The 20,055-nt window shown below is 38.4% G+C and overlaps 1 protein-coding gene and 1 non-coding gene across 13 annotated transcripts in view; one reads left to right on the forward strand and one right to left on the reverse strand.

Annotated features, from left to right (window-relative positions):
• OXR1 (oxidation resistance 1) overlaps positions 1 to 20,055 on the forward strand; it is a 259,566-nt gene that overhangs the window by 33,314 nt on the left and 206,197 nt on the right. For 10 of the 12 annotated variants that reach the window (XM_021546455.4, XM_085572448.1, XM_021546445.4 and 7 more), the window contains exon 2: positions 1,368 to 1,446. In XM_021546455.4, the coding sequence (XP_021402130.2) occupies positions 1,368 to 1,446 (79 nt within the window). Of the gene's footprint in view, positions 1 to 1,367; positions 1,447 to 20,055 lie in introns of those variants that run through there. The other 2 variants (XM_021546450.4, XM_077782454.2) reach the window with 2 other exon arrangements.
• TRNAL-CAG (transfer RNA leucine (anticodon CAG)) lies at positions 18,604 to 18,686 on the reverse strand. The gene has a single exon. It is a non-coding gene; the product is annotated as a tRNA-Leu (tRNA).

Consider the following 20,055-nt stretch of genomic DNA (forward strand, 5'->3'; position numbering starts at 1 on the left):
ATCAAATGCCTGGGAGGCAGTGGGACAGAAAGGGATCTGAGGGGTACCTAGGGAACAACAATTTGCATGAGAACCAGCTGGGTGCCCTTACAGCAAGGAAAGTCACCTGTTTCCCTCGCTGCACGAGCAAAAGCTTAGCCAGCAGGCCAGGGGAAGATCCTTGCCTTCTACTTGGTATTTGCAAGACTGACTGTGGAGCACTATGTCCAGTTTGGGCTCCCCAGAACAAGAAGGATGTCAACTTATGGAGACCAATGAACTGGCCAGGGGACTGTAGCAAATGGCATTCAATAGAAGGCTGAGGGGACTGAATCAACTCAGGGTCAGAAGAGATGGCAAGAGATCACCTTTGTGCTGTCAACAAGTACCTGAGTGAAGGGTATAGAGGAGATAGAGCTAGCTTTTTCTTGGAGGTATGTTAAGAGGCAGTAGACACATGATATATAAGAGTATATATGATACAGAAGAGTATATTATAAGAGGCAGTAGACTCAGGGTATGATATGGAGAACTCTGGTTAAATGTTAGAAAAAATATTTTTACTGTGGTGATGATGAGGTAAAAGAACTGGTTTCCAGAAGAGGTGGTGGACATGTTCAAGACTCAAGTTGACACACCCCTGAGCAAAATGATCTAATTATACTTGCTTTGAGCTGAAGGCTGGACTAGGCACTTTCTCCTGACCTAATTATTCTAATATTCTGTAATCTCATACTTTATGTAAAAGTTGGAATTTCTCTTTGCAATAATAATAGCTATAGTAATAGTAATAGCAATAGCAATAGCAATAATAATAGTAACAACAACATCATCAATACCAACAACAATAATAATAATACCTGAGGTGTGCATTAAGTAGACCCACACTGGGAAAATTCTTATTTATAATAATGTTTTCTTTCTGGAAAAATGACTAATTTACTGAGATAATCATTCAACAAATTGAGCACCAAAACACAATTAAGATATAAGTTTATATAACTTTGTTCAGACTAGAAATACAGAAAGATCTATTTAGCTGCTTTAAAGGACATGCATTTCACTTGGACACATGAATTTCACTGTAAGAAGCAAGGACTTTTAGATGTTGTACTATCATATAGTATTATGCCTAATTCTTGTTGAGTAACTGCTCTAATAATGTCAGGTTTAAGCCCTACTAGTAGGATTTGGTCTTAGTTTTTTTTTTATCTTGTATTTGTTAGCCTTTGCATACTTTTGGTAACCTCTTAATTTCTGTAAAATTACCAGGTATTCTCTGAAGTTTCCCTGGAAGATAATTACTATGTGTACTTATTGTTCAGGATATTGAAATCAAGGTTCTGAGTTTCTTGATTTAAAAATACCTCTTTTTTCTTCTCATCCAGGTCAATATAAGCAGCCTGTGCAGAACACTCTGTTCATAAATGTGAAACAAGCCCACACCATCATGTTTGGCACTAAGAGGTCAGTTTCCACCATTTTTGTTATGCTTTTCATCTCAAAAAACTGAAATAGCATGGCTGTTGTGACTAATCTGAAATTTTTACATTTTCTAAAAATATTTTTATACAAAACATCAGATAGATATGTTACTTTTTCTATTACAATGATTATGTTTTCTTTGCTGTAAAGCTCTGATCTACTTTGTCAGGTATGTGGCATGCAGGCCAGGTAGCCTAAATGGCAAATAGCACCCCCAAGGCAAGAATGCCAAATGTATAATGTGTAAGAATGACACTGTACTAGTGCTGGAAGACATCCCTCCTGCTTTCTAGTATGGCAAATAACACCAGGACAACAAGGAACAAGTGTAAGATAGGCTCTTTCATGTCATTTTAGGGAGTCTGTACTGATATAAAGTAGCATCCCTCTGTTACTCTCTGTGATCTAATGTACCCCAAATATCTCCAAAAAAATCAACAGTTTTGAGTCCATGGAATGTGCTTCCTGCATCTTTGATAAACATCAGGTAATCTGTATTTGTCATCAGACAGTGTGTCCCTGCTTCCCACCCTGCTCCTGCAGCCACAGGAGTCCCTCCTGGCACCCTGAGGCACCCTGTCAGGTTATCAGCTACTACCTGTGGGTCTTCTGCAAGGGAGTGAGGTTTCCCTGCATAAAAAAGATACTATAAACCATTCCCTCTTGTGAACTCCCTGATTTTTGTGCTTGCTGGCAGGCTTTTGGGTTTTTAGTAGAAGCCAGTCAAAGCCTTCAGCACTTCTGCCCCAGCCTAGTGAAATATTTGCCCTGCGCAGCAGCAGAGCTCCTTTAATGTGGTACCTGGAGAGACACCTCACTCTTCTGAATTGTTGTGAAGAGAGGAGGCTGCCTTCCCCTTAGGAGGCACCTATGAAGAAGCATCTTGCATGTCTGCAGGAGTTAGAGGTGGCAAATGACAAGAAAAATCATCTTGGTTTTCTGAAGCTCCTGCCGGAGTTGCGTGAGGCTTCAGTGTGAGCTGCAGCCTTGTTGCAGTCAGGCTGCTGCCAGGGGCTCCCCGATGTCCTGTGCTCCCGCTCCCATGGCCAAGAATTCAGCAGGGGATTTTGTGTCTGGCTGAAGTGGGATTGGCAGCCGACTCCAGATTGCTACCTTGTATACAAAATGCATATGCAATACATTTTTAGGGTATCTTTCCAGTAAAAGGAAACTTTGTATTTTTAGATAAGGACAGAATCTGTTGTTTTGTCAATGTGATGCGTTTGATATAACTGCTGAGGAGGGTACAGTAACAATTACAAGCTTCCCATTTGAGGATTTCTGTTTTTAATTAGTCGTCTCTGCAGAATATTAACACTCAAGTAAATCTTGACATTCTAACAAATGAAATAATTTATTATATTACATTATATTTAAGCAGGTTAGTTGTTTTTGCCAATGTGTAGTTTAACTCCTTATAAACTCTCTATGGCTTGACCTAAACAAGTTTTCCCACCTAGGATCATCTCTTTATCTTTTCTTAGTGTTATATAGCAATGGCAAAATTAAGAACTGTGTTTTTGATTGGTAGGCATGAAATTTTATTATTTTTTAATCTTTTTCCTCACAAATTTAATCTTGATTACAATGAAAATGCAAATTCCTCATAAAGAATATTACAGACAATGTGAAATTCTCTTCCATATCTACAAACAAGGTTTTATGAAAAAAGGTGCATTTGGGGAACCAGAAGCTCTTTGTTCCTCTGCTGTACTGTGTTCTGCTGTGTCTCACTTTATGCAGACTGTACTGAATCACTTGCAATAAAAAAAGGGAGGGAGTCACAGTAGCCCTCTGCATAGATTGGGACATTACCTCAAGTGTTCTTGAGATTGGTACCATGTTTTAGCTTGGCAGTGATTGAGTACTTGTCAGATGTTTTGTTCTAACTATTGTAGTAGGTTTTGAATGTAATTTTCATAGAGAACTATTAATTGTAACCAAGAAAATGTATTGATTATTTTTAAAGGCTGAAAACTCCTATAAATAAACTGCCTTTGTTGAGTTTTTGAAATCTTGGTTTGATACATTGGATCATTTCTTAAAAAGAAATAGTGTATTAATTTGGAAATATAATGAAGAATGAATGTATTTTTCTGGAGGAAAGGATGACTTAAGGTTTATTTTCTTAAAAAAAATGTTTTTAATTGGTTCTAATAATGCATTATTAATTATAATCTCCATGAAATTGCATAACTTTGACTCAAAAATGGAGTTATCTCCTGTCACCAGATCTTTGGAAGTTATCAGGTGTATATAGTATCTCAACTGCTTTTTCATTGATAACTTTCTCTTAATTTTACATATAAAGTTAATCTTTAGTGGATAATCCCTGTTGGATGGGCTGGAAAAAGTGACAGTCTAGACACAATAGCTTTGACAAACTTTGCATGTGAGGCAGGTATTTCTTAACTGCTTTATAAGACTCTTGTTAATGTGAACTGACATAGCTAACAAAGAGGTGAATTCCTCTTCATTTCAGTTTAATTTCAGAGCTGATCCTATGATTTTAAGTGCTGAATGGTTGTGGTTTCTCTGTATTGTTCTTGTGTTTTCCTCTCATCTGTTTCTCTATCATGCAAATTTTTACACAATTAATTTAATCTACAATGAACACCAGCAGTGAAATAGCAGAGGTCAGTACATATACCAATGAGTTCCTGTGGGCTGTGTTATTCATGCTGTATACTCATCTCCATCTTTCAAGAGCAATTGATGATACCATTCTCCTCATATTGAACACAGAAGTATTTAAATAACTTTAGGGAAGGGATTTTTACGTTTTGGGAACCTTCTTTATGTGTGGAAGATGCTCTGCAAAGAAAGGATCCCAATCAATGCATTCCCAGGATCTGCAAGGCCACTCTGACTGTCTACCTAACACTATTATTGCGATGTTCAGGGGTATTCTTACCTGCAGTTATTTCTGTTCTGCAGTTTGGAAACCTCATGTTGTATAGCTCATTTAAGCTGTCCATGCAACTGGAGAATATTTCTCCTTTTTGGCATGCTCAGTTTTCTTTTCCTTCTCTTGCCTAAATTGGAGTGCTTCAAAAGATAGCCTGAGTGGCAAATCCATCCCTCAGAGCCAAACCATTTGGTTGCTAAATGAATTTAGCAGCTTGAAGGAAGCAATTGGAGGAGCATGAGGACATTTGCTTAAGTGTATGTGCGTGATATTGCTCTGTTCCTGGAGCTGCATCCATTTGTCCCCTTGTTGAAGAGCCTTGCACATGGTATATGTTTAGAAAAGAAAAGAAAAGAAAAGAAAAGAAAAGAAAAGAAAAGAAAAGAAAAGAAAAGAAAAGAAAAGAAAAGAAAAGAAAAGAAAAGAAAAGAAAAGAAAAGAAAAGAAAAGAAAGAAAAGAAAAGAAAAGAAAATCCAAAAAAAACCAAAACAACAAAAAAAAAAAGATAAAATTACTCTCATTTCTAAGGACCCTGATTGCCCTGATATGATATGATATCAGCATTTCAACTGTACTCTTTTTTGTGGAGAGCATTTTATTTATAGGGTGTGATTCCAGCCTGAGACACTGTGGCCAATCCAGCTGGTAGCCTCTGCTGGGTGCTGATGGTTGGTTTGGTGCTTTGTGATGGTTGGCCAGGTCTGTCTTGGCCAGTGGTCCAAGAGTTTCATAACACAGCATTTGTTTCTGGAGGCAAATAGTTTTCTTTCCAAACTGCAATCCAATCAGCCATCCTGGAAAGCTGTAGTCAATTTTCTTAGGCCAGGTCTGTCAGCAGCAATTTGAGTCCTGAGATAAATAGAAAACAAACCTCTCTTCCAGTGTCTAATCTTATTGCCATGTTTATTAACTTAGATAATAGTTAAACTGGACAAATAGTATGATTGGTATAGGAGGATGATGAGATTTTGAAAGACATCAGCTTTTTAATCACTGATAATTACTGACTTTCTTATATCTGGTTTTGATTAGAAAATTAAGGAAATAATGTTTATTTATATTATAAACTCCTGATATGAACATACTGTAGTGTTTTCAAGATTATTTTCAAGATAATATAAGCCTAATTTCTTCTTATTGTTGCAGGGAGAGCATGTTTACACATGTTTCTAAATGTCATGGTTTTAATTGCATTAGACCTGGACTGTTGCTGTTTGTTCTGATACCCCTGCCAGGTTCTAAAGCATGGCCAGTGGATGCCCACAAAGCCCTGTTCATTACTGAACACTAGGACCATTGCCAAAGCTTTTTCTTTGGGATTTGTAAGTGTACAAAAATAATTATCTGATTTGACCCTAACTATGGCGGTCGCAATCCCCTTTCTTTTGCTTTTTAATTGGAAAGAACACTCCTTGAATGAAGCTATAACATACTTTGTGTCTTCTTCTGTGTTACAGAATTAATTTTTTTATTGCTGAACTTTGTTATGGTAGTGAACTGCAAAATAATATCTATTGACATGGTCTCTTTTTAAGTTCACTGCTGACTCTAAAATATGAACTTTTAATTTCTTGCAGTTTCATTGTTTAGGGATCTGGAGTCTGACAAATGTAAAATGATAAGGCAGCTGTGACACTCAGATTTTATTCAACCAGAACAGATGCAGTCTGGAACACAGATGTACATGGGCAACACAGTGTGTAACAGACACAGACAGGGGTAAAGAGTGGGGAACAGAGCAGAACTTGACACTCTGTAAGCAGCAGCCAAAACACTGATGTGTTTCCAACAGGTTTTAAATTACAAATTCAAAACACTTGACCATATGGTCTGCTGTGAAGAAAATTAACTGCATCCCAATCCAGCCCAGTACAATGTAAAAACCCCAATCAGTGTTCATATGCTGAAGCTTAAGCTCTAATGGAATTATTGTATATCTAATAGAAGACAGAAAATACATATTTTTAGTTTAACAATCCATCCAATAAAAATTTGACTTCCGACACATACAAAGAAAGTCACAAAATTTTTACACAATGGTGAACAGCTTTTAAAAATTTGCTTTAAGCAACTGCATCCCTAATTAGAAATATATATATAAATAAGTATATAAAAAATAAAATATTTTATATTTATTTTATATACTGAATATATGTTTTAAGAAATGAAAATATAAAATAAATTTAAGTCAGTTTAAACTTTTCTAAACTGTTAATATGTTCTCAATTTTATTTTTACAGAATCCTACTTCACAATAAGGCTCTACTCTGCCTTTTGCAGTGCCTTTTAAAGACCTTTACTTGAGCTAACCAGATAACTTGGCATATATATTTTGTTAAAGTCACCTCTATTTCTACACCAACTTCATGCTGTAGGTGTAATATTCAGAATTATTTAATGATACTAATTGTGTTTATTTGCTATATCTTGGAATTTCTGTAGAAGTGTCTGATCATTGCCTGCAGTTTATTTAATTATGGATTACAATTGCACTTCAGCTATAACCTTTAATACCACAAGTTCCTTCTTCAAAAAGAAGAAGATTTCAAAGGCTAGCACTTAAAAATACAAAAAGGACCTAACATCTTAGTGACAGGATTGGGTTTTGTTTTGTTTTGTTTTGTTTTTCTTTGCAGTGGAATGAAAAGTGTTTATTTGTTTCTCAGTTTATCTCAAACAATAAATGTGTGAACAAAACTGCAGACACCTTTCTTGTTGTGGTTCCAGATCCCTTATGTTTTAGAAGATTCAGAAGGCAGAGAATTCCTGAGCAAGACCTTAAGATATACTGAATGTGTGGCTTGGCTTTTTACTTTACAGGGTGTGTTCCCTGTTCAAGTTCCTGCAGAAGGGCAAACTGCTGCATTTTCATAATCACTGGAATTATTTTGCTTCTATTTAGAAATCAGGATTTTGCATAAATTTTCTAATAATGGTCTTTAGCAAGAGTATGCAGGATGAGGAAAATTTTTTTTTTGTCTTTTTAAAAACAGCATTTGGAGGAAAAATACGCCAAGATATAAACTGAAGGTCAGTCTTGCTGAATGATGAAGTCAGTTGAAGGTACTCATGCCCCAATTCAGTCATTTCTTCAGGCACAGGAAAGCATGAAGAAATTTCCCAGGCAAGGATGAACTTTTCTTCATGCTCAGATTTTATGCTGAGCTTGGGCCTCAGTGCCCTGCAGATATCTCCTGTTAATGGTATATATCTAGTCTTAGCAGAGCTGCTCCTGCTGGATTCTGGCTGCAAAAATAGTTTAGTAACATTTCTCTGATTTTTAGGAAATGAAGTCTGTAGATTAGAGAATTAATATTGCTGCTACATGTGAATCTTACTCTCAATTTGAAACCACTTTTTAAAATTCCAACTTCAATGTGAAAAGCACACATGTAACAATTAGCACCTAACAGAGCTAAGTGGCATCATCCAACCTCTGCTGCATTTTCATATGGAAGAATGGCTACACTGGTGGTCACGAATAGATTTTCTCTCAGGGTTAGCTTGCCAGATATATCTCTGAAGCCTTCTGAAGCAAAACTGGAGCGATATAATGAAAGCAGTTGCTGTGTCTTACAGACTATTTCAGATGCTTCTGACAATTGCATATATTTTCAGATATCTCCCCTTTTTTTGGATGTTTTTTTAAATCCCTGCCCACAAGGACAAAGCTGTATCAGACTGAAAGGCTTTTCTCCCTGTTCTTTATTTCTTAACAAAAATCCCAATATCCTGATAAAAACCAGATCTCATTTCACAATTTGATATGTCTACATCCTGCTGGTATGTGTATAAAATCACCAAGTTAAATTTTCATCATGGTGAATAATAGATATCTGCACAAGTCCCATGCTTTGTTAATAGGATATTTTATGCTGTTCCCTGATACTTTTTAAACACTCATACTGGTGATGTGTTTTATTATGGTGCTACAGAAGACACTTTGGTAAAGTGTATTCTGATTCTGTATTCAGCAACATGAATCAGTCCCAGGCAACGGGACCAACTCACCGTCTGTGCCTGTGCTGTATTGCTGCAGATCATGGTCATGGGCTGTTGCCTCCTTATTTATGTGGCCATAAATTGCCTGTTTTGCTGACACTTTAAAGTAAATGAAGGAAAGCAACAGCACTGCTGGCTTTCTGGCAGGAAGCCTAAGAGCAACTTGGTATGCCTTGTGTGCCTAACTAATGCCACTTCAATGGAAAGTTTTAATTTAGTGCATGTCTGTGTGTGCAGAGAAGAAATCAAAGGCATTTGGTAATAAGAAAGTGTATCTGCTCCAGAGTCACTGAGGAGCAATTTGGTGGAAGCACTAAATGGCTTTCAATTAACTCAAAAATATTTTCTTAAATATCATCAGAAAGGACAAAAAGTCAGTCTGAAGGGAAAACTATAACATAATTCTGTAGATCCAACCCATTTGCCCTATACTTGTTGTAAGATGTCATGGTAGTACGAGTTAAAGGAGTAGAGGTTGTAAAACTAGTATGATATGCTGGACTTTATTAAGCTCACTAATTGCAATTATGAGTAGAACACTGGAAACTGGTTTGCCTGGAGCCAGTATTTTTGATTTGTCCTTTCTGCAGCAGATTCTAATCTTGCAAACATCCAAAAATTCATTATACGAGTAAAATTTTTACAGCAAATATTTTATAACTAGGTAGCCATATTAAAATTCAAGCTGTTGAAATTTAACTTAACACATGGGAATTTGAGCCCTATTTCCTCATTCTCACAGTTACAGGGAAAAAAGTGCACTCCGTTCTCTTCAGACTGTCTAGAGGGATTGCTTTTTATGAAAAACAGAAGGTCTAAGGAGCCGAGATAATTAATTTACCATTAGATATGGTCCATGATTTATTTTGGATAATGTTTGGTATATAATTTATTCTTCTATCTGCATTACAGCAAAGCTCAAAGCAGACAACTCTTTTTTTTTTTTGTACGGGGCTCATTACGTCATATTGTATTTGCCTTAATCCCTATAATCTTTCTAAGGCCTTAATAGTTCTTTCCACCCTTTTATCCATCTTTAAACCAAGGTAGAAACCTGCTTTATTGCTCACTAGATGTTTTTTCCAGAAGAAGTGGAGTTTTCTCAACACCCAGTCCAAAACTCTGCAACAAACTCTATGAGGATCTAGGGATGACCACACAGTCTTAAATTTTGTTTGATCTTCCATCTCTAATGTAACTATGGGTTATTCTTTACATTAAATGACAGTGAAAGAACAACACTTAAGCCTTGTCATGGTGAACTCTTTTGTTCCCCTGTATGACATCTTAGTTTAAATGAATGTTCTTCTGTGAACTGTACTGTCAGATGGAAGCTTCTCCCATTCCCAAAGCCCCATTTTTTTTTGTTTGTTTCTTAACACGGACAAGGTTATTTTGTGAATACAGAATTCTACGTCTGATTTCCTAATATCACAGAGATGTGACGGGATGACTTCTGTGACTGGAGTGTTGGAATGGAAGGCTACATGCTCTGTAGGAAGAACAGCAAAGGAAGATGAAGAGGGATATCACACTTTATATCAATGACCAGCTGTACATGGAGCTCTGGGATGGATGAAGAGCTGACCAGTGGCTTAGGGGTCAGGAATAAAGGGAGGGCAGGGACAGGTGACATTATAGGGTCTGCTATAGGCCACTCAATCAGGAAAACCAAGTGGATGAAGCCCTCTGCAGATAGAGAGGAACAGCCTTATATTCTTACAAGCCCTGCTCTCATGGTGGGCCTTCACCACCCTGATATCTGTTGGATGGAGAACTTAGCAGGGCATAAACAATTCAGGAGGTTCCTGGAAAGCACTTCCTTCTCCAAGGGATAGAGGAGTCAGCAAGGAGAGGTGTTATACTGGACCTTGTTCTCACCACACAAGAGAGGCTGGAGGGGAATGTGGAGCCCAAGGGCAGCCTTGTCTCCAGTGACCATGAAATGGTGGAGTTCAATACCCTTTAGGGAAGTGGGGAGAGTGCATAGCAATCTCACTGCCCTGGACTTCAGGAAGGCAGACCTTGTCCCTCTTAAAGTGCTCCTTTTGGTAGAGTACTGTAGCATAAAGACTTGTAGGGAAGAGGAAATAAAGAAAACTGGTTGATATTCAAAGATCACCTTCAAACTCAGAAGAGATGCATCCCAGCAAACAGGAAATCAGACAAAAATGTTTGGAGGCCTGTGTGGAAGAACAAGAAGCTTTTGGGTAAACTGAAATGCAGAAAAGAGTGTGGAAGCAAGGACACATGTCATATGAGGAATACAGAGAAATTGTCTGGCCAATTAGGGGTCAAGTGTGCAAAACTAAAATCCTGATAGAATCAAATCTAGTCAGGAGCTATAGGAATATCAGACTAGAGAAACTGTGGGCCCTCTCCAGAAGGAAATGGGAGACATTGTTACCTGGGATATGGAGAAGGTTGAGGTATCCAATGCCTCTTTTGCCTCAGTATTCACCAACAAGAGCTCCAGCCACAGTGCCCAAGTTGCAGAAAGCAAAGGCAGGAACCAGGAGAATGAAGAACCACACGCTGAAGGAGAAGATCAGGTTCAAGACTAAGGAACATGAAGATGCACAAGTCCATGTGACTTGCTGAGATGCATCCATAGGACCTGAGGGAGTTCTCAGAGAATTTTCTAAGCCACTATCCATAATACTTGAGAAGTCATGGCATTCTGGTGAAGTTCCCACTGACTGGAAAGGGAGAAACATAACCCCTGGTTTTAAAAAGGAAAAAAAAATGGAGACCTGAGGAACTACAGGCCAGTCTGTCTCACCTCTGTGCCTGGCAAGATCATGGAGCAGATTCTCCTAGAAACTGTGCTAAGGCAGATGCAAAATTAGGATGTGGTTGGTAACAGAGCAAATCATGCCTGAAAAATTTGGTGGCCTTCTATGATGGGGTTACAGTGTTGGAGGATAAGGGAAGAGCAATGGATGTAATCTACTGGGACTTGTGCAAAGCATTTTACCCTGTCCCACATGATATCCTTTGTCTCTAACATGGAGAGACATGGATTTGATGGATGGACCACTTGGTGGATAAGGAGCTGGCTGATTGGTTAAACTCAAAAAGTTGCTGTTGAGGGCTCAATATCTGTGTGCAGAGCACTTGCATGACAAGTGACATTTTGCAGGGGTCAGTATTGGACTGCTGCTGTTTAACAGTTTTGAGGACATGGGCAGGGGAATTGAACCTGGCAGTCACCCTTGACAAGTTTGGCAATGACACCAATCTGTGTAGTGTGGTTGACATACTGGAGGGAAGGGATGCCATCCAGAGGGACATGGGCAAGCTTGAGAAGTGGGACCATTCAAACCTCATGAAGTTCAACCAGACCAAGTACATGGTCCTGGGCATCTTCCTGGGCAGAGGATGGATTGAGAGCAGCCCTGAGGAAAAGAACTTGGGGGTGTTGGTGAATCAATGCTTAGGATATGCTGACAATGTGTGTTTGCAGCCCAGAAAGCCAAATATGTCCTGAGCTGCTTTAAAAGCAGTGTGGGCAGTGGGGGAATGGGGAGGGGGTTCTGCTCCTCCGCTCAGATCTTGTGAAATCCCACCAGGAATGCTGTGTCCAGCCCTGGGGTCCCCAACACAAGAAGGAAATGAACCTGTTGAAACAAGTACAGAGAAGAGAAGCAAAGATGGTCAGAAGGCTGGAACACCTCTTCTGTGAAGTCAGGCTGAGAGAACTGGGGGCTATTCAGCCTAAAAAATAGAAGGCTTCAGGGAGACCCCATAGCACTTTCAGCACGTAAAGAGGAGCTGTGGAAGGGCTGGAGAAGGACTTTTTACAAGGACATATAATGGTAGAACAAAGGCTAATGTATTTAAACTGTCAGGTTTAGGTTTAGATTAGATATAAGGAAGAAATTCCTTACTGTATGTTGAAACCATGGACCAGGTTGCCCAGGGAAGTTGTGGGTGCTTGGAAGTGTTCAAGGCCAGGCTGAATGAAACTTTGAGGCACCCTGGTCTAGCAGGAAGTGTCCCCGCCCATGGCAGAGGTATTGGAATTAGATGATCCTTCCAACCCAAACCTTTCTATAATTCTATTCTAATATATTTCTCTATTCCTGATATTGTTATGAAAATGTGTGTCTGAAGACTGAAATATGTAAAGCTTCCTTCTTAGCCTGTATACTTCTTTCAAATGTATATAATATATGGGAGTCTCCTGCCAAGGGGAGAAATAAATGCAACAGATGCACAGTAAGAGCAAAAAAGCTATGAGAATAGTTCCAAGAATTGAAGATGGCATTAAAAGGTTATTTACCTTGTGGCAAATAATTGCATTTTGTCTGACTTTTATTACTGTGAGAGATGAGAAATATTTTGGCATTTATTATGATAAGCAAGTTGTAAACAAATTATCTTCTTTCTCCGGGTATTATGAAGCAATTCTAGATGCCTCCACAGCTGACACACAAAGACAGGAATCCTTATAAACAACATAGGGAAAATCCAGAAACCAGAAAAAATATGTATCTTAGAGTTTTCCAATTAAAGTAATGAATTCCAAATCCCGTTTTTTTAATGGGAAGGTGGTTAAACACTGAAAGAGTTTGTCACAAGATTGTATGGTATCTGTCCTGGCACACAATCAAAACTGTCTGTGGCCCTGAGCAATCTGCTGCAGCTGAGCTGGCTCTGAGTGGGGAGGATCCCAAAAGGCCCCAGCAGCCCCAGTGACCTTCTTGCAGAAATACCTCTACAGTAAGAAACCTCTGAGCCCCAAATTTCTGAAAGCAATGAAGGTTTGTTGTACTGTCTGTCTTGCTGATTAGCACTGCCTGTATTGATTTCTGTCTCAGGCCTGGTCTTGGCCACTATCCCAGAGGATGCTGAGCTGGGCTGACCATTGGTCTGATCCAGCATGGACGTCCTTGCATGTCTTAAGAGGATATTTGGCTAGACTGCAGATAAGGAGTAAGTCTAACTATGGAGGACAGATTATTTAGGGGATGAGGCAATGCAGCTACACCTGTGATCCAGGCAGGGCAGCCCAGGAAGAATCCCGACACTGAGATTTTTGCATGAAGTTTACATTGTTCTCTTATCAGTTCTATGATGTAAGGCTGGGGGCCCTTCTCTTTGAGGAGACATTGAAGATTTTGGGTGCTTTGGTAAGGACTCTGTGTATCTGTGCAGCAGCAATGAGGAACATCCAACTAATGCTGGGCTGTGCTGGGGAGGGTGAGTGGAAAATAAGTTATTTCCAGTTAAACCTGAGTGTGACATTACCATTCTGAGATAAGGGCTACTATTTCTAGCAGCAAACAACTAAGTGCTTTGGCTGACAGTAAAAACCTTTGAAAAGGGTTTGACAATTACCTTTGAAAGGGGAATGTGGCTTTTGCAAATGGCCCAAGACTGGCTTAAGGACAGGCATGCTAGAAAAAAATATTGTTTTAACCAATAATTTTTATGAAAACCACTAGCAGCAGAAAGAATAACAAGCTGCCCCATATTCTGACTGTGTCTGTCTGTAGGAGATCCAGGTGCAAGCATGGCTTGTGACAGGTAGCTTTTTGCCTCTGCTGTCACAAGGTATCAGAAAGGTATCAGAAACTGCTTTGTGTTACTTTCACTTTCCAGGCTTGTGTGTTTCCTCATGTCAAAACTGCCCTTTGGACCTGCACCTTTACAGTACGAGTTATGCCAGTAGAGATCCAGGACGCTTGTACTGAGAGATGAGCTGCTGCACACATCATCTTTAATACAATGATTGACTTGCATTGTCTGAATTGTTTCCAGTTCATAAAGCTGACATTTAATTAACATCAGAGTTAACTATCAAGTTAACCAGTCCAGTTTTCATGTTTTAACAATTGTGAATAGCATGAAACCCCAGGAAGATGCCTTTCAAGGTAGATTCATTAGGGAAAAAAAAAAAAAAAAAAAAAAAAAGATCATTAGTGACTGGTAATGGATTGTTTCTCAGTAAGATAAACACTTAATTCAGACATGCTTTGAACTGTCAGTGTGGGCTTGCTTCAATGACAAAGGGAGCAGGTAGCTGTGATATCCTGATTATTCTTTTTACTTTGGCATTAAAAAACCCTTTGAAAACCACTAAGTGTTGGAAATATACTGTCCTATCCACTAATGAGCAGTGGAAGTAATGAGATATCTCAAAACTCCCTCCGTGTCCACATACTTAGCATACACTTGTGTGAACTTCATCTAAATATTTTCAAAGTGATGCATGGCTTTGTTGTCAGGAGAGAAATACTGGAAGTAGTTTCCATCTATTTCAGTCATTCAGTGACTCATGCTGAGTGGCAAGATCAGATCAGATCAAGTCTGAGTGTCTATTATAATTTGTGATATGCATATGAAATGGTCTCTTCTGTGCTGTATTCCCCCCTAGTCCATGGGCAATATTCATAAAACCAGGATGAGGAAAGTTTGCTGATAACCATTTGTTTGTGAGAAAAAAATTATCTGAAGGAATAAGTTCTATGTGGAAATATCCTCACATGTAGGATGGTGTAGTAGTGGTAATGGTGGAGTCCCAGCTTGCCCATAAAATTATCTATTTCCCTGAATCCCCTTCAAGGGGATTTCACAGAGAGTGTGGGTTCTGCCTCTCTTCTTTCCCCTTCTGGTCAATAAGGGCTCTGCTCACATGTACAGCTCTGGCTGGAGCTGCAAGAGAATGAATCCTTATTCCTTATTAATTTAAAGGTTGTGTTTAATAGAGGCTTCCTTAAAGCAAACTGGCCTTTGGTAAAGCACAACAGCTTTCTGTGGTTTTTACCACCTGTTTGCATTGGCACCCTGAAATAAATTTGTTTGAAAAGGTCTATAGTCCTTTTCTTTTAAAAAAAAAAAAAAAAAGAGAGAGAGAAAATGAAAAAAGAAAAGATTTGCCATTTTCTGTATCTTATTTACCAGAAGCACTGTCTTGTGCACCATGATGCAGAGAGAAAAAAATTCTGAGCTCTTCATTTTTCTCTACTTCTTACCTTGTGACATTTTCTCACAGGAAATATTCACAGCACATTCAAATGTTGAGAGTTTGGTCTCAATCCTTGTGACTAGCAATGGATAAGATAAATGCAGTTGCTCTCTCAGAAAAAGCTGATCATGTTCTTCCTTTAATAATGAAAGCTGTTTAAATCTGGAGATCTTATCTAGATAATATGATTATTTAGTTTTAAATTTACTCCAGAGCTGAACATATTCATGTGAAGAGCCTCACTAAACAGCCTGTATATAAGAGTGCAGATATCAGCATGTGATTATGAAATGCCAAGCATACATCATGGATGCTGATAATCAGGTTTTAAGTGATTGTTTTCTTCCCCTCAAATACCTCTCTAGATTCTGTCTAGTCCATCTTGTGAAAGTTTCTGAAAGCAAATTTATAGGAAGAGTCTTGTCTCCACAGAATGAGTTTCTGTCAGTTCTGTGAGTTTCCATGTGTTTTGCTGAAATTTGGTGCATATCTGTAAAAGTGGCTGTTACATGCATAACATTAATGGAGGGTTTGACAGATTGTTTACTTCTGTTCAGGCTTTTAATTCAGGAAAAAATATCTGCTTGAGAAAAGGAATTGAACTTTATATGGATTTACTAATGAAGTCCAATGGTCTCTGTTGTTTATGATGGCCTAGGATTTAACCCTGCCTCTCCCTCTCCCTCTAGTTTTGTTTACTCTTATAGTCTGTAATTATGGAAGAGTTAGCTTGGAAGAATATTATATTTTATTATGTTTCATGATTGATTTTTATTTTGGATATTGACAATGAAAATTAAATCTTATCTGCATGTATAATTTACCTATTACAATGTGTTACTAGAAGGGAAATGCTGTTAACTACAAACTATGAAGAGTTTGAGGCTGTGGAGTTTTTATCTTGTGGTTCTGTGCATCTGTTGCTATTTCACAGAAGATTTGCATCATGGGATGAATCCTAGGATCACTGTAGTAACTTGTGAACTGCCACTGGAACTGGGACTTTTCTTATCCTGAATGTGGCCTGAGCCCTTTGTAGTTCCCTTTCTCTCTGCCGCCCCCCCCCCCCCCACCCCCCCCTCCAAGCCTCTCAGTGGGGATTAAAGCAGGGCCAAGAAGGAATTGTAGAAAAAAGCTACAGACATGAATAGGTATTTGAATGCATAATTATTTAATGGTCTCCTCATTTGTAGTTTTCTAGGATACTTAAACCATCTTATACCGTAGGTACATCTGGGCTGATTTATATGATCTCAATATTCATATTATAATTGAAATGAAGCTAAGTAGGTTCAAGACCTCAAAGCTACTGTTTATCTTCTGACATATAATTATTTAATTATTTATATGTACATCTATATATATATCTACCTCAGTTATATTTTCTTCTTCAAACTTTAGGATGAATCTACACTCCTAGTTTAGATCATATTACTTCTAATAATATTGATTTGATGCCTCTATAAGGTAGATAATATACTACTATTATAAATTTTGTTGGTGGGACTTGATGATTTTGATTTCAGGTTTTGTCCAAAGTGGGTCCCACAGGAAGACCAGCCAGCTCTGTGTCCTGCAGCTTCAGAGTTCAGGGTTACTGCTTTAGGTGGCTGCCTGTTGATTTTGTTGTGTTTGGCAGAGCCAGACACGTTAGACTTGCTGTGTGCTCACAGCAGGCAAATGTGCTGCTTCCATAATTCCAGTACTGGTAGAATTGCTGTCAGGAATGTGGAATTAACCACTTTTAGCAGTTCTTGAGATGAAAGCATCCCTGTATACATTGACAGCCTGTGGTGCTGCTTACCTAGTAAGAATGGATGAAAACCACCCCTTGGGTTAAGTCCTGGAGAAAAAACAGATATATATCTTCTGTATATAAGTGTGGTAGAGAAGTATTTTGTGCAGGTAAGCACTCTACTCGAGGATTGCTTAGTAGTATTTGCAGAGGGAAGAAATTACTTACCTTTGTCAGAGTTTGTGTTATTACCACATAATTAAAACACTACCTCACTTTGGTTCTTCCACTGGGATAATTCATTGATTCACCTATTTTAGCTGCTCATTTATAATGATCTAGTGTTATGTGTTTTCAGAGGTCATTATTATATATCTGCTGAGTGTTTATAGTGCTGGATATTAACATTAACTAAAAATCCTAGTCTTCTATTTCATTCATGGGGAGAATATTCTTGTGACTATTGTTTGTGGTCTTGTTTCTCAGAAATACTTTGTATTCTAGAATTTTACCTAATGTGTATTTAGTTCTAAATAGATAGCATGAAAATTTAATTCGTTTACTGATTCATATATGCTTTTGAGAGGTTTTTAAATTTTAAAAAATCAAGAACACAAAACAACATCCAGAGTATTTTGGAGAGCAAGTTAAAAGTAAGGAAAAAGCATCTAGCATCGAGCTGGAAGCTGTAGTTTTAGAAAACATCTAGAGCATCTGGCAAAAGAGGCAGAGAGGGAGGTTTTTGCCTTCTCCTTTCTGTGCTCTCTTTTGCTCACTTCCCTTCTCCTGCTGCTTAAGCAGGCTGCAGGCAGCTTAAGCAGAACCCTGCAGGTGATTGCCTGGCAGGTGGCTGCCACTCCCTAAAGGAGCAGAAGCCCATCCTGGGGCAGTGACATTTGCCACTGCACAGGTGAGGTGCCTGGCCTGGCATCCAGTGTCAGAGCCAGTGCAGGGAAGGTGGAGGGCTGCTGCAGCCTTGGTGGTGAGAGCAAGATAAACCCCACCAGATTCTGGGGGTTGCACTATGACATGCTCCTTGCATGCTCCCTGCTTTAGGCTGAAACAACTAGATTTTCCATTTTAACTTAAGACACCATTTTAAAATAGAATAGAATAGAACAGAACAGAATAGAAAGTTCAGTTGTCAGGGACCTGCAGTGATCATCAACTTTCTGACCAATTCAGGGCTGGCCAAATGTTAAGGCAAGTTTTTAAGTGGATTGTCCAAAAGCCTATAAACCATTGACAGGCTTGAGGCATTGACTGCCTCACTGTAAGCGTGTTCCAGTTTTTTATCACCTTCTCAGTAAAGAAATGCTTCCTGGTGTCCTGAGTGAATCTCTGCTGACACAGCTTTGACCCGTTCCCACGCCTCCTGTCAGTGAATACCAGGAACATGCGAAAAGGACGTCCCGTTTTTCTCCTCAGGAAGCTGTGGGGTGCGGTGAAGTCTTTCCTCAGCCTCTCTTTTTCTAAGTAGACAAAACCAAAATCCTCAGCGGCAGCCGCAAAAGCAGGGATGTCAGAAGTGGGATTCGAACCCACGCCTCCAGGGGAGACTGCGACCTGAACGCAGCGCCTTAGACCGCTCGGCCATCCTGACCCACGTGGGGGAGCCCTCGCGGCTCGGTCGCTGTGTATTTGTAGATATTTTTGGTGATGTGACATTGTTTTTCTGCACACGGTGCGTGTTAAAAAATATTCCAAATGAGAACGTATTTTGTGTTGACTCTCTGGTAACCATAATTACTGATGTTTATTTATACGTGCAGCTGTTGCATTGTGTGAGTGTTAGTGCGGGGAGAAAGAAACAGGTACTTTTGCACGTGTATTACATATGCCATGAAGCAGACATTTGGAGCTGTACAGAAATTAATAAAAATGTGGTGTGCAGTATGGTTCACAAGGACATTGCTTAAGGCTGATTTGTTTCCTGTAATGTCTATGAAGATCCCCCTAGGATATGTACAAGTTATTAATGGTAAAAGTTCTCTGATATTTGAAAGGGGACTGTGACACTGAAGCAAATTGTGTCTCCTTGCTGAAGGGTTTTTTCAAAAAATTCATGTGCTTGAAAGTTGAGTCTAGGAACCTCTAAATATACAAATTTGAGCAAGATTTGGGAGTAAAAGTAAATGTGAAATTCAAGAGGTGAGCTTGTTTGGAAACATCAGGTTAAAGTGCCGTGTTTTTGTTTGGAATGTAAACTTACTAGAGGAAAAAAATTGAAGTGGGACAATCAGAAACTGACTGTCAGAAATGGCAAATAAAATATTTTTATTTTAAATATAAATTAATTATAGAATTTATATTAATTATAGAATTAAATTGCCTTATCAGGTTTTAAGGAATTATTGTATAATTTAATATAAATTATTTAATTTCTATATTTAAATAATTTATTTATAATTTAATAAATATCTTTATTATATATAAAATATATAAGCATTATAATATAAATAAAATTTAATTTATTAAATATATAAAAATTATAATAATTTAATATTCAAAGTATAGATACATTATATATTTATAATTTATATATTAAATTAATTTATATATTAAATTATATAATCATTCCTTAGAACCTTAAGAAGCAATATTTTCCAATGCCAAAAATGGCAACTGTCTCTACTAGATTGGCCAAAAACTGTTACTGGTTGTTTTTATTTGATACTGTTTCTTCTATATAGAGAAAGTAATTCTTCTAGCTCCAGTTTGTCAATGTCTTTCTCTTTGGGGAGCCCAAAGTGCTGGGCCCAATACTTTCATATCATCTCATGGGTGCTGAGTTGAGGGAAATAATGACTTGCCATGACCTACTGGCCATGTCCTTCCTTGGAGACACACAAGAGTTGACTGGACAAGGCTCTCTCTTGTCCTGATTTCAGAGTCAGTCCTATCTTCAAAGCTGACTTTGCTTTGAGCAAGACTTTAGAGCAGGTAAGTGCTAAAAGTCCCCTCAAACCTAA

The sequence above is a fragment of the Lonchura striata genome, chromosome 2 (genome assembly GCF_050655825.1).
Source record: "Lonchura striata isolate lonStrDom1 chromosome 2, ASM5065582v1, whole genome shotgun sequence".
NCBI lineage: Eukaryota > Metazoa > Chordata > Aves > Passeriformes > Estrildidae > Lonchura > Lonchura striata.